The 15108-nt window shown below is 39.6% G+C and overlaps 1 protein-coding gene across 2 annotated transcripts in view; it reads right to left on the bottom strand.

Annotated features, from left to right (window-relative positions):
- Positions 1-13619, bottom strand: part of pias4b (protein inhibitor of activated STAT, 4b) — an 18822-nt gene extending 5203 nt beyond the window's left edge. Inside the window, exons 1-10 of one of the 2 annotated variants that reach the window (XM_084410185.1) lie at positions 13487-13619; positions 13291-13329; positions 10725-11031; positions 9184-9268; positions 7893-7934; positions 7709-7799; positions 6402-6527; positions 968-1073; positions 307-380; positions 1-141 (exon numbers count right to left, since the gene is read on the bottom strand). The exon at positions 1-141 is cut by the window's left edge and continues 20 nt beyond it. In XM_084410185.1, coding sequence (XP_084266311.1) covers positions 1-141; positions 307-380; positions 968-1073; positions 6402-6527; positions 7709-7799; positions 7893-7934; positions 9184-9268; positions 10725-11031; positions 13291-13317 — 999 coding nt within the window. In that variant the 5' untranslated portion in view covers positions 13318-13329; positions 13487-13619. Of the gene's footprint in view, positions 142-306; positions 381-967; positions 1074-6401; positions 6528-7708; positions 7800-7892; positions 7935-9183; positions 9269-10724; positions 11032-13290; positions 13418-13486 lie in introns of those variants that run through there. The other variant, XM_084410186.1, reaches the window with a different exon arrangement.
- Between the last annotated feature and the right edge of the window lie 1489 nt (positions 13620-15108).

The following is a 15108-nucleotide window of genomic DNA, read 5'->3' as shown; positions in this document are numbered from 1 at the left end:
ATACGGGGCGTATCTGTGGCACACGGGGCAGGTCCAGCGGGGCTTTCTCTCGTTCATTTGAAGATAGAAAGAAGCATCGAAGCACTGCAGGTGCGAGCAGCCTCGGGCCCGACAGGGGGCGCTCATGCGCACCTTCACCAGCTGAGAAACACACGCAGAGTCCTGTCCATCACTGTGAAGCTGCTGAAGCGCTACATTTAGCTTGACTTTTTGTACTATACAGGTCTTTGCTATCAAATGCATCATGTCATTCATAAGTAGAGGAAATAACATTTTGCTTCTGAAATATTTATTATTCCTACTTACTGGACAAATCAGTGATATTTGCAGACGTGTTGTAGTGATCTCACTTTCTGGATCGGAGCACAGCTTCTCAGAAACTATCAAAACACAAAATAAATTAATCAATTAGAAGTCACTCACACACACACACACACACACACACAGAGACACACAGAGACACACAGAGACACACACACACAGACACACAGAGACACACACACACACACACACACAGACACACAGAGACACAGAGACACACACACAGAGACACACACACAGAGACACACACACAGAGACACATACACAGAGACACACACACACACACACACACACACACACACACACACACACACACACACACACACACACACACACAGAGACAGACACAGACACACACAAACACAGAGAGACACACAGACACAGAGAGACAGACACAGAGACACACACACACACACACACACACAACGAGACATACACACACACAGACACACACACACACACAGACACACACACAGACACACACACACACACACACACACACACACACACAGAGACACACACAGACACAGAGAGACACACACACAGACACACACACACACACACACACACACACACACACACACACACACAACGAGACACACACACACACACACACACACACACACACACACACACACACACTTACCTCTGCGTCTGCAGAGCTCCTGCTGCTCCACCGAGGTCCTGCGCAGCTCATCCAGCAACTCCTGAGACGACACCGGCCGCACCAGATACACAGCCACACAGTAACTCTACACACACACACACACACACACACACACACACACACACACACACACACACACACACACACACACACACACAAAAACACAGACACTAGCCAGCAACTCCTGAGACATCACCAGCCTCACCAGATACACAGCCATACAGTAATCCTACACACACACACACACACACAGACACAGACAGCACTGGTGTAGAGCTGCAGGGATGAGGATCTTTATAAGCCAAAACCCTGAAAACATCTGCAGTTTATTCATCACATCCATCGTCCTGAAGTCAGAGGGTTTTAGTTAAACACCTGTAATAAAGTCTGTGCTGAAGCTCGGGGTATTATCACGATTTATTCTACAATATAATATAACATCAGTAATAACCTCTTGTGATTTCTTTAAAGCTTGCTAACAAGTGTCTAAATGGACTACAGAGGTTTATATCTTATACTGCAGGGATGTTGAATGCTTGAATCTGATTGGCTGTCGAACGTTCTGAGGCGTGCAGTCATTATCAGGGAAACTCACAGCTAAAGTAGTTCCAGCAGGTTTTGACCGCATCACAGCTCCTATCACTACGCCAACACATTCCAGTTACTTTAAAGGTCTTTACAGCCGACAACAGCAAAATAACCCACAGCGACACTGACCAAGCAGATTAATATAGCTATCAGTAGGATAAAAACAACAATTACCATAAAATTACGTTTTATTATGTACGGAAAATACATACTCTCTCTTTCCCAGTCAAACCCACACACACACACACAGTACGAACACACACTCGCACAGAAACATGTTGTCAGCGCTGCTCTAATAAGTTTATCAGTAAAATAGTTTAGCAACTTAAAAGCTACATGACGTTTCTCACTAGCGAGGGAATAACGCCGCTGTTCTTGAAGCAGATAAACAGTTTCACTATTAGAGACGCTGCTGATGAACACTGTTGAGAGACACACACACTCAGGTGATTCACACACACTTAATCTCTCTCTCTCTCTCTCTCTCTCTCTCTCTCTCTAGCTGTGCATAGATATATCATTCCCTTGAGACTCCCCTGCTTCAGAGAACAGTTAAAGATGCTGTTTGTAACTTTTTCACTCTACTAAAGCATAAAAATACCATAATATGTTTGCAGATATTTAGGACACATGCTGAGTTCACATACTCGTTTGTCTGAAAAACACTTTTACAGCCAGTTATTTTACTTTAAAATCAAGTTTCGAGTTTGTTTTTATTTATATGTGACCCTGGAACACAAAAACCAGTCACATGGGTCAATTTCTTGAAACTGAGATTTATATATAACCTGAAAGCTGAATAAATAAACTTTCCATTGATGTGTGGTTTGTTAGGATAGGACAATATTTGGTCGAGATACAACTATATGAAAATCTGGAATCTGAGGATGCAAAAAAATCTAAACATTGAGAAAATCTCCTTTAAAGTTATGCATTTATGTTGGCGATTGTGTTGCATTCACTCAAAAAAATAAATGTTTGATATATTTACGGTAGGAAATTTACAAAATATCTTCATGGAACATGATCTTTACTTAATATCCTAATGATTTTTGGCATAAGAGAAATAACAATAATTTTGACCCATTCAATGTATTGTTGGCTATTGCCACAGATATACCCGTGCGACTCGAGACTGGTGACGTGGTCCAGGGTCACAATAAAAAACAGCAAACATGGCCGACCAAAGTGCTGAACACAACACAAGATAAAGAGACACACATTCATGACAGAAGCTCACAATGAATTAATAGCTAAAGAAAGTAGGTTTTAAGAGAAGATTTAAAAACAGTTAAAGAACTGTGCGTTCCGTGTTGGAATGTGTGTTTTTGTTTTGCTCTGTGTGACTCCGCCCACTGTCGGTTCAGCCAATAGTGTTCCGACAGCCCGGGATTCCAGTTGGCGGGAAACACAGCGTATTACGGCCAGCAAACAAACTGGGTCAGAAACTGCAGATTCCACACGACCTAAAAAGCCTCCGTATCCATTTAAACATCTCTATGAACGAGAGCATATTAAAATGCAGATAAATAAACTCATCAACTTAAAGTGTGTAAGTCTCCTCAGCTTTCATTGTCAGTTGCGCTCGCTCCTGTTGCGTGTCCTCAATCTGGCAACCTGGCAATGATAATCTCAGGTACTGTTTATGTGCTTTATCTAATGTTAAAAGCGTGTAATGTGACTCTGAATATCATTTAGTGCTCCAGCTTTGTAGCTGTAAAAGCAACAGTGGATAATTCACCTCAGATCTTGAAATTAAACAAATGGAAACAAGAACGTTCAAACTGTGAACAAACAAGTGTATTCTTTGACAAATATTGTTTTAGTAACTCAGTAGCCTATGTATTTGAATAATGTTTAAATGGTGTAATATTTGTGAATTTGATTATGTAGCGACTTATCCATTGTCTTGCGAGTGCCGTCAAGATTACTCTGGTGCTGCGAGGCTCCGCCCACACGCTGTTCTGATTGGCTGACTCTGCCCACACGCTGTTCTGATTGGCTGTGGGTTTTGATTGATTTTGACGCATCTCGCAGTCGTGTCACGTCTAGTGTGGACAGACACATTATTTGTTGCTGGAATCTTATCGCAGTGGTTAAAGTGGGATTTGGCAGGTCGGGGAACCCTCAAATTTTGTGTAGGTGCAACAGGGGAAAATGACTCACCGTGGGACAACATATTGAGTATCGTGGTATAGCAATACTTTTTTTAACAAGAGTGTCACTAACTATCACAATACTTATTTACTTGATATTTGAATGTTTTTATTTTGGCCCATCTACACTGATATGATGACAATACTATGTTAAAATTGACTGGGCTGAAAATGGACTGGGACAAAAATTCAGCCCTGGCACTGTAGCCACACCAGCCCATATTACCATCCACAGCCCATTCACAGACACGGGCATTCAAATGTGATGTAGTATAGGGTGGTTTGGGGGCATGCTCCCCCAAGAAAATTTGGATTTTTCTGACCTACATATGTGCAATTTTTTTATCCAAAAATGGATAAGAAATAGCTTTAAAACCATGTCAGTGGGCATTCGATTATTTGTCAATACTTGCTCTCTCCTCATCTCCACCAGTCTATCTTTTTCTCTCAGTCTCCTTATCCTGCCCTATTTCTTCCCCCTCTAAAGCTGAACTTTGATAGTCTTTTCATTGTCGTCTGTGTCAGAAAAGAAAGTAAACTCAACTGATATTTATGTTTTTATGAATCATTTTCTTAGACAAGTTAATTGACTCAAGGCTGCCAGGAAAGCTGTAGCCTAAGTCAGTATTGTCAATAGGAACCTTCTGCAAGCTTTGGAATTTGAATTGTTTTTAAATGTTAAAAGTAATTTAAAATAATACAAATTATAGGCTACGTTTAACGCAGTTGGTGGAATTGGCAGACGTTCCCTTAGGCATCATGCGCTGTGGAAACGCATCAAAGCATTCTCAGGTATAAATATGCAGCAATAACGCACGTACACTCACCTAAAGGATTATTAGGAACACCATACTAATACTGTGTTTGACCCCCTTTCGCCTTCAGAACTGCCTTAATTCTATGTGGCATTGATTCAACAAGGTGCTGAAAGCATTCTTTAGAAATGTTGGCCCATATTGATAGGATAGCATCTTGCAGTTGATGGAGATTTGTGGAATGCACATCCAGGGCACGAAGCTCCCGTTCCACCACATCCCAAAGATGATCTATTGGGTTGAGATCTGGTGACTGTGGGGGCCATTTTAGTACAGTGAACTCATTGTCATGTTCAAGAAACCAATTGGTTTTGTGACATGGTGCATTATCCTGCCGGAAGTAGCCATCAGAGGATGGGTACATGGTGGTCATAAAGGGATGGACATGGTCAGAAACAATGCTCAGGTAGGCCGTGGCATTTAAACGATGCCAAATCATAATACGCCAAATTCTGACTCTACCATCTGAATGTCTCAACAGAAATCGAGACTCATCAGACCAGGCAACATTTTTCTAGTCTTCAACTGTCCAATTTTGGTGAGCTCTTGCAAATTGTAGCTTCTTTTTCCTATTTGTAGTGGAGATGAGTGGTCTTCTGCTGTTGTAGCCCATCCGCCTCAAGGTTGTGCGTGTTGTGGCTTCACAAATGCTTTGCTGCATACCTCGGTTGTAACGAGTGGTTATTTCAGTCAAAGTTGCTCTTCTATCAGCTTGACTCAGTCGGCCCATTCTCCTCTGACCTCTAGCATCAACAAGGCATTTTCGCCCACAGGACTGCCGCATACTGGATGTTTTTCCCTTTTCACACCATTCTTTGTAAACCCTAGAAATGGTTGTGCGTGAAAATCCCAGTAACTGAGCAGACTGTGAAATACTCAGACCGGCCCGTCTGGCACCAACAACCATGCCACGCTCAAAATTGCTTAAATCACCTTTCTTTCCCATTCTGACATTCAGTTTGGAGTTCAGGAGATTGTCTTGACCAGGACCACACCCCTAAATGCATTAAAGCAACTGCCATGTGAATGGATGATTAGATAATTGCATTAATGAGAAATTTAACAGGTGTTCCTAATAATACTTTAGGTGAGTGTAGGTGATTTTGAATGAATATTTAATGTCGATATACAATGGTTACATAATGTGAAAACTAATCCTGCTACTGATATCTTTGTAAGACTGCCGACCCTCATTGGCAAGGGCAAACAAATGTCCAACGAATATCGAACCTAAAACTAACTTTACCGCGCTCAACCACGAGTGCACTTCACGCATTAGTAATCACTGGCGTTCAGCGGGGAGGGGAGGAAGGACTTTGTCTGCATGCGTGAACCGGCGTAGATGCACTCAAATCAGACAGGAGAGCCGTGACTGAGAACACAACGTCGGGAAGCATGTTTGCCAACCTTCAAAACCCTACCATCGTGCTATCATTGATATTAATGAATCTATTTATTTATTAATTTATCTGAGGTGCCGGAACACAGTTCCGGACCGTTCCGGCCCATTTTAACCCCTGGGTGTGAAGCCTGTCCACACATGATCTGATTGGTTACAAGGTAGTTTGTGACGTCAGAAACACCAGCGATTTCAAAGCGTGTGTTTGAGACTGTCTTTGGTTCACTGCAGTTTTAAGGAGGAAATACTCAGCAATGGAGTCGACTTATGAATTTACACATGGTTTGTCTTAAAGCATATTAAAAACACCACATAGACACATAAACAACATTAAAAGCTGGATTTTCACCACAGGGGGACTTTAAGTGCGTAGATTTTTAAACATGCTAAACATGAATAGACACGCCTCTTCATGAATATTATTATGTGGGATTCATTCTGTCAGACAGACGTACCTTGCCGAAGTTTCCCCACTCCACTGAGAATCGGTTTGTGAATGAAATGTACAGATCGGGTGTGATGTCGATCGGACGACACGGACGAGAAGGTTCCGTCCCCATTTTATTGGATGAATAGGAACACTGCGAACAACACATAAACATTAGACAAAATTAAACTACACTGTTAAAAAATCCTACAGTAAAAGCGTGTAAAAATGCTTACCTTACTACACAGTGAAAAACTGGACAGGACATTTAAAATACTGTTAAATTGACAGTGTTTGAAAGTTAAAAAGCACCATAATAATAATAATAATTCACAGTGAAAAACTGTAACCTGAGTTTCCCAGAATCCTCACTTTTGACAGTTCTCCATTGAAAAAGTTCTTCTTATCAGTTATGCAGTTATTATACTGAGAACACTGTGATCAAACGTAATACGAGGCACAGGAGCTGTAAACACGGTCAGACTGAGAGGAGAATCAATCACGAGAGTCATCTGAATCAATGTGAATCAAACACAAGAGTCATCTGAATCAACATGTATCAAACACGAGAGTCATCCCAATCAATGTAAATTAAACACGAGAGTCATCTGAATCAACGTGAATCAAACACGAGAGTTAAACGAATCAATGTGAATCAAACACGAGAGTCATCCGAATCAATGTGAATCAAACATGAGAGTCATCCAAATCAATGTGAATCAAACACGAGAGTCATCTGAATCAAACACGAGAGTCATCCGAATCAATGTGAATCAAACATGAGAGTCATCTGAATCAATGTGAATCAAACACAAGAGTCATCTGAATCAAACACGAGAGTCATCCGAATCTATGTGAATCAAACACGAGAGTCATCAGTCTGAATCATGGACTCAATTGGTCATTCAACTCACTTATCAGTTATGCACATCAGGGTTTTATGTTACATCTAATATTGTTTTCTTGCATTATTGTATGTTATGATGGTGTTTTGCATTTATTTTTATGACACTGAATGCACCTTATACATTTATGGAAAAGCTACTCATGATGAACTTTGACTCTACATGTTGCTTTCTCCTTATCACCTGTGTTAAAAACACATTTTAAACAGTGTAAATGAATGAGGACAATAAATGAATGTCTTGGCAACTGTGATAACTAACAAGTGAGTTCAAAACTTCAATGCCTTTTGACACTGTCCAGACAACTGGATTCACAGGATATGATTATTTATGTGTAAACTTGGCCTGGCAACACGTGATGCAGAAGATTTAATGTTAACAGCACCTTTTTGGTGTCACAGCATCTAATACTTTATCTGCCATACGTCACCTGTACAGGACAGGTCGCGTGATTAACTAAAACACTGATGTTCGGTGGATACTGATCTTCTTCAACGCCGACGCTCTCACTGTAGCAAATCCTGAAAGACACATTTAACAACACATTTTCAGAATGAATGTGGTCGAACAGCAATACATCTGATTTATTTTATTCTTCTGTGGTAAAGATTCACCTGAGCACCACCTGAACAGATGCCGAGCCAGACTGAGTCGTCCTGATGGAAGGAAGAAAAAAGCTTTAAATATCTCAAGAACACAAGTTATAATGAAACAATTATACTGAGGACACTGTGTTCAAACATAATACGAGGCAGAGAAGCAGTAAAACACGGTCAGACTGAGAGGAGAATCAATCACGAGAGTCATCTGAATCAATGTGAATCAAACACGAGAGTCATCCGAATCAATGTGAATCAAACACGAGAGTCATCCGAGTCAATGTGAATCAAACACGAGAGTCATCAGAATCAATCATGAGAGTCATCCAAATCAATGTGAATCAATGTGAATCGAACACGAGAGTCATCCGAGTCAATGTGAATAAAATACGAGAGTCATCCGAATCAATGTGAATCGAACACGAGAGTCATCAGAGTCAATGTGAATCAAATACGAGAGTCATCCGAGTCAATGTGAATCAAACACGAGAGTCATCCGAGTCAATGTGAATCAAACACGAGAGTCATCCGAGTCAATGTGAATCGAACACGAGAGTCATCCGAGTCAATGTGAATCGAACACGAGAGTCATCCGAGTCAATGTGAATCAAATACAAGAGTCATCAGAATCAATCATGAGAGTCATCCAAATCAATGTGAATCAATGTGAATCGAACACGAGAGTCATCCGAGTCAATGTGAATCAAACACAAGAGAGTCTGAGAGAGTCTGAATCATGGACTCAATTGGTCATTCAACTCGCTTCCTCGCCGAATCGACTCACTCAGGTTTATCTTTTCAGAACCATTAACCATTTTTGGTTCAGTTTTCTTTTCATTTGAATTCTGCATTGCATTCAGATGAGGTCACTCTTTTAGGAAAATAATAAACAGATGTGCCCAAAAGCGATCTTTTGTAAGGTTACTGAAATTTCTGTCTTGTTTTCGGCACAAATATCTAAACGTTCTTAAATCAAAATACATTTACTGGAGAAGCAAAATGACTTTCTGAAAAATTGCTCAAAAAAATTATGCATAAAATATCTGTCAGTGGGGTCAGAAAAATCTACTTATTTTAGAGGGAAAACCAGATTATTTTCTGACCACATGCTTTTTTGAAGCATAAACACTTCATTTGGATAATTTTTTCAGAAAACAATTAATATCTTACTTGATTTTGCTTCTCCAGTAAATGTGTCTTGATTTAAGAATGTTTAGATATTTGTAATGAATCCCTCACTACAAACAACAGCACAACACTGTGCATTAATGTTCAGATGAATGAATAAAGACGAGCAGAAACTCACCGGCTCTTGTGGATCTGAGCCTGTTGATTCGCATTGAGATGAATCAAGAAATCTGAGACTTGCATGATTCCTCCACACGTGGGCACTGAAAACATGAGCAAATACACACTCATGCATGCTTTCAACATCAAGAATTTAGGTTAAAATTGATCTGAATAATGGAATAGGTTTGATTACTTAATTTATAGTAAATTTGTGAATCAATGTGAATGTCAATGTGAATCAAACATGAGAGTCATCCGAATCAATGTGAATCAAACACAAGAGTCGTCATAAGCACTCTTGTGTTTGAGTCACATAGTAAAATTCAAACACAAGAGTCATCAGAATCAATGTGAATCAAAAACGAGAGTCATCCGAATCAATGTGAATCAAACACGAGAGTCATCCGAATCAACGTGAATTAAACACGAGAATCATCCGAGTCAACGTGAATCAAACACGAGAGTCATCCGAATCAACGTGAATTGAACAGAAGAGTCATCCAAATCAATGTGAATCAAACATGAGAGTCATCCAAATCAATGTGAATCAAACACGAGAGTCATCCAAATCAACGTGAATTGAACAGAAGAGTCATCCAAATCAATGTGAATCAAACATGAGAGTCATCCAAATCAACGTGAATCGAACAGAAGAGTCACCCGAATCAATGTGAATCAAACACGAGAGTCATCAGAAATAATGCGAATCAAAGACAAGAGTCATCCAAATCAATGTGAATCAAACACGAGTCATCCGAATCAACGTGAATCAAACACAAGAATCATCAAAATCAATGTGGTAAAAATTGATCTAAATAAGGGAATAGGTTTTATTATTTAATTTATAGTAAATTATTGTAGTGCACTTAAAGTCGTAACGGAAGTCTTTTCTTCCCTTTTCTGACTTAAATATCTACAAATGTAGGGCGAGGCTTGATTTTATCCATGAGGAATTGATAATTATGATTCAGTTTAGTGTCCTTAGGTGTGTAGCGATTCCCTCATGTCACGATTCGACACAGATCACGATACGATATTATTGCGATACTCCAAGACATATGATAAAAAGTTAACAAAAATATGCACTGTTGATTAAAATGCAAAATTTGATGTTACATTGTTTGTGTAAATGAATAGTCTTGGACTTGGTGCTTAAACCCAAAGCACAGGACAATAGAGATGCCAGAATAACAATATTCATGATTCTGAAGATGAAAATACTGAATTATTGTATATGAATATGCTTGAACTCTGTCACTGACTAGATATATTTAAAATAATGAAAAACACTTTTTACTGGTAACATCAGACATTTGGCATTATCAGGACACACACATATTCCCCCATTGTATTATTATACATTATATTCAACATTATATATAGTAGTTTAATGTAGTACTGACACTAAAACTCTGAAAACTTGCATTTCTTCACGCACAGTAATTTTCATTTTGGGTGAGTTATACACACTGTGGCATTTTTGTATTGCGATATATTGTTACACCGCTAATCCTTATTAATAGAAATACTAAAAACTGAAAAAGATCATCCTCATACCCAGAGGCGTCGGGGTCAGGATGGTGTCCAGCGTGTGACAGAAGGGCAGACTGATCATCTGTGGTTCTGCACACACAGATGCGGGCGACACACACTCCGGCATGGAGATGATGTGGACCGGACTGGGCTTGGAGACCTGTCGGAGTGTGTGAAGCTCTCGGACGAGTGACAGAAGCTCAGGACTGCACTCGTTCAGCAGGAGATCGGAGACTCTCTTCAGCAGGACCTTCTTCAGGCCCGCTTTACTCTTGCCCATCTTAGAGAGGAGGAGACGGAGATCTGTGACCCGAAACACCTCCAGCATCACCTGAGGGACACGAGACACGGAGGAACTCACACACGGATCATCATCCATATATGAGAAGTTTACATCACAGTTTTATTCCAGTGAAGATTTCTCAGGGTTTAGTTTCACAAAACCACTATTGAACATTTGCACTGTTATTGACACACTCACTCTCTCACTTTCACACACACTCACTCTCTCACTTTCACACACACTCACTCTCTCACTTTCACACACACTCACTCACTCACTCACTCACTCTCTTTCACACACACACACACACACACACTCACTCACACGCACGCACACACACACATACACATACACATACACACTCTCTCTCTCTCTCTCTCTCTCTCTCACACACACATTCAGAGACACACTCACCCTCTCTCTCACACACACATACACTCACTCACTCACTCTCTCTCTCACACACACACAATCAGAGACGCACACACACTCAGTCACTCACTCACTCATTCATTCACTCTCTCGCTCTCTCTCTCTCTCTCTCACACACACACACATTCAGAGACAGACACACACATGCACACACACGCATACACACGCACACACACAGAGACACACACGCGCTCTCTCTTTCACACACACGTGCACGCACACACACACACACACACACACACACACACACACACTCTCTCTCTTCTCTCTCTCTCACATACACACACACACACACACAAACATTCAGAGACACACTCACTCACTCACTCACTCACACTCTCTCTCTCTCTCACACACACACACACACACACACATTCAGACACACTCACTCACCCACTCTCACTCTCTCTAACACACACACACACACACACACACACACTCAGAGACGCACAAAAAGAGACACACACACACTTACTCACTCTCTCTCTCTCTCTCTCTCTCACACACACACACACACACACACACACACACACATTCAGAAATGCACACAAACTCACTCTCTCTCTCTCACACACACACACACACACACACACACACACACACACTCAGCGACGCACAAACAGAGAGACACACACTCACTCTCTATCTCTCACACACACACACACACACACACACACACACACAATCAGAGACACTCACTCACTCACTCACTCACTCACTCACTCACACACACACACACTCTTACAGGTTTATCATCAATATCAATGATCAATGTTATAAGAAGAGGAACTTCATCACAGTGAAGATTTCTCAGGGTTTAGTTTTGCAATTCAATTTCTGTACAGACACAAAAACCACTATTGAACATTTGCACTGTTCATTTAACACACACTACCTCCTATAACAGGGCATGTTGTTGTCTCAGTGCTTAGACACACACACAGACACACACTCAGAGACACACACACACACCGTCACACACTCACACAGCTCCGTCACCAGAAACACCTCCAGCATCTGCAGGACACGTGAGATACTGATGAACTTACTGAGGGATTAAGATGAATTTCAATTATTATTCTCAGTGAGGGTTTATTGTTTCCACATTTTTATTTTTTATTTTATTTACATTCACTTTTTTGTTTTGTATTAAAACTATATTATAGGCTGTTTAATGGCCTGTGAGTGTAATGGGAAAATCTCAGAGTAAAACTGGGAGTTGTGAAAAATATGATACACCGGTGTTTGCCAGATGAGAAGTTTATCTATATCATCTTTTTACTCTTTTAATTCATTTTATAACTCTATCATTCATCTCTTTTAATTTCATTTATAACTGTTTTAATTTTTTCTTGCTTTTATTTTGTGATTATTTTAATTCCTCTCTCTGTAAAGCACTTTGAATTGCCAGTGTATGAAATGCGCTATATAAATACACTTGCCTTGTCAGCAGAATTTCAGCAGTAAAACGATTATAAAACATTAAACTGATTAAACAGCAGAAAATGGGAATGTTAAGACATCTCAAAGCATTGCTTTGACCAACAGAAATTGTAATTAATAAACTGTATAAAAATTACAATACAATATGAAAACTAGACGTTTATGGAAAATACAAAAAGTCCTCATGCTTTCAGTTTAAATCTACCTTCATAATATAATGGCTTTCGTCTTACAGTGTGGTATGTCAGTTGTACAGTGTGTGTATGTCAGTATAGTTTTAATGTTTCATTTGTTACCCAACACAGTGCTAGAATGCAACAAGAGGACTAAAACCTATTGAACACACAACATGAGCGAGCTAATACACTCAAGGTGAGCTCTGCCCGCGTGTTATTTAATTAATATGAAAAAATGCCAAATGAATCTACTTACTGTAGCTTCCAAAACATCCGTGGACATAATCACGCAGAACTGGGAAATATTACAAAGGAAAATGTTAATCGTGAAGTGAAAACAGAAACTGTTGAGGATCAAAGCGGATACTTCATCAATCTCAGTCAGAGTCACGTGACGTGTAGTGCATGCTTGTAAAGTATTTACAATGCGTGTAAAATGTACTAATAATTACATTTATTGTAGAGAAAACACTTGGATCTGCTTTAAAATGTAATAACAATTTTCTGTTTAATTGAAAAACAAGATGACTTGATCTGAGAGAACGACCCGGCTCACTCTTGCAGAGATTCACGCGTCGCTCCGCCCCACACTCAGTCTGATTGGCTCGGTCGTCTTTCATGGGCAAACAGGCCATTCAAAAAACACATGAAAAGCATTTAAGTATTCAAATCTTAGATGTTTACTAAGATCCTTCAGTTATCTATTGAAACCCACAATAATATTCAAAATATCAGTAAGCTTTATATATATAAAATCATCATTTATTGGTATAGCCTACTTTCAATTGGGAAGTGACTGTCCCAACCCCTAACCTCTAAATTTCAACTTGTGAAAATATTGAAATAATTGTTGCCATTTTTTCCATTGTTGTTTTTAAACCTATCGTTTTGATTTAAAAAAAAAAAAAAATATATATATATATATAGGCTATATATATATATATATATATATATATATATATATATATATATATATATATATATATATATATATATATATATATATATATATATATTTTTTTTTTTAATTATGAAACTTTATGTAAAAAAATGTGTCCTGCATTTTCATGTCACTACTGAAACAGTGAATGTTTAAGTCTCTTGGCTGAGCCTGATTTTATCCACACACCTGCAAAAGGATAAAAAGAGCAAAAATCAGTAACTATAGAAAATGTCAGAAGTTAGAACAGAAGATCAAAGAAATGCAGAGGACGGAAGACAAATATAGAAAGCGATATCAAAGGTTAAGGCAGAAGTCAGACCAGTCAAAATGTTCTCCAAGATCGAAGACTCAGAGGGATGTACAGAAGCGCAGACTAACCAAGTCAGAAAGACTCTTCTTTACACAACACGCTTATGCACTAAACACAGGATAAATACAAGTCTGCAGGTTATAAAGAGAAAGACAACTTGAACCAGTTCTTCAGTTCCTGAAGGTGAACCACCCAAGGGTTCAAAACCTCTTCTTCCTCAGCGATGGGCCAACTATGCAGTATAGAGGCAAGAAGAGCTTTTACTTTATGAGCACCATTCCTTTCCAGACGGGTTTCACAGCTGATGGTGTTGGAGAGAGAGAGAAAGAGGTACTGATATACCAACAGCGAATATGACACACTCCTTCCTCTCACCAAAGGAACGTCCTCACCTTCCTCTGACATTATGACAACAGTCAGTCATGACATTTAACATTGTTTCTTGGTATCGCTTACTTTACTGGGGTCTCGCAGTTTCACCTCTCAGACCTTTATAATATGGCAGTAAAGAGGAAAGCAGCTTCTGTTATTACAGACTCCACACACTCGCTTTATGACTCTCTTCATCCACTTCCATCAGGATGCCGGTTCAGAACTCCATTAGCCAGGAAGAAGGCTTATAGGAATCTGTGCCCAATGCAGGGACTATTTTACACAAGATCAAGTGAGTGTGTGTGGATTGGAGAATTGTGCACAATTGTAGCCTCCATCTTTTAAACTGGAGAAAGTTTCTACATTTTTTAAGATGTCTGTTTTAATAATGAATTGTTTGTTTATGTTGATTGTTGAATTGTATGTGTTCTTGATAAAAATCTAACATC

The sequence above is a fragment of the Rutilus rutilus genome (genome assembly GCF_951802725.1).
Source record: "Rutilus rutilus genome assembly, chromosome: 6".
NCBI classification, from domain to species: Eukaryota; Metazoa; Chordata; class Actinopteri; order Cypriniformes; family Leuciscidae; genus Rutilus; species Rutilus rutilus.
Note: the sequence above shows the minus strand (reverse complement) of the source record. Positions and strands in the feature narration are given on the sequence as shown.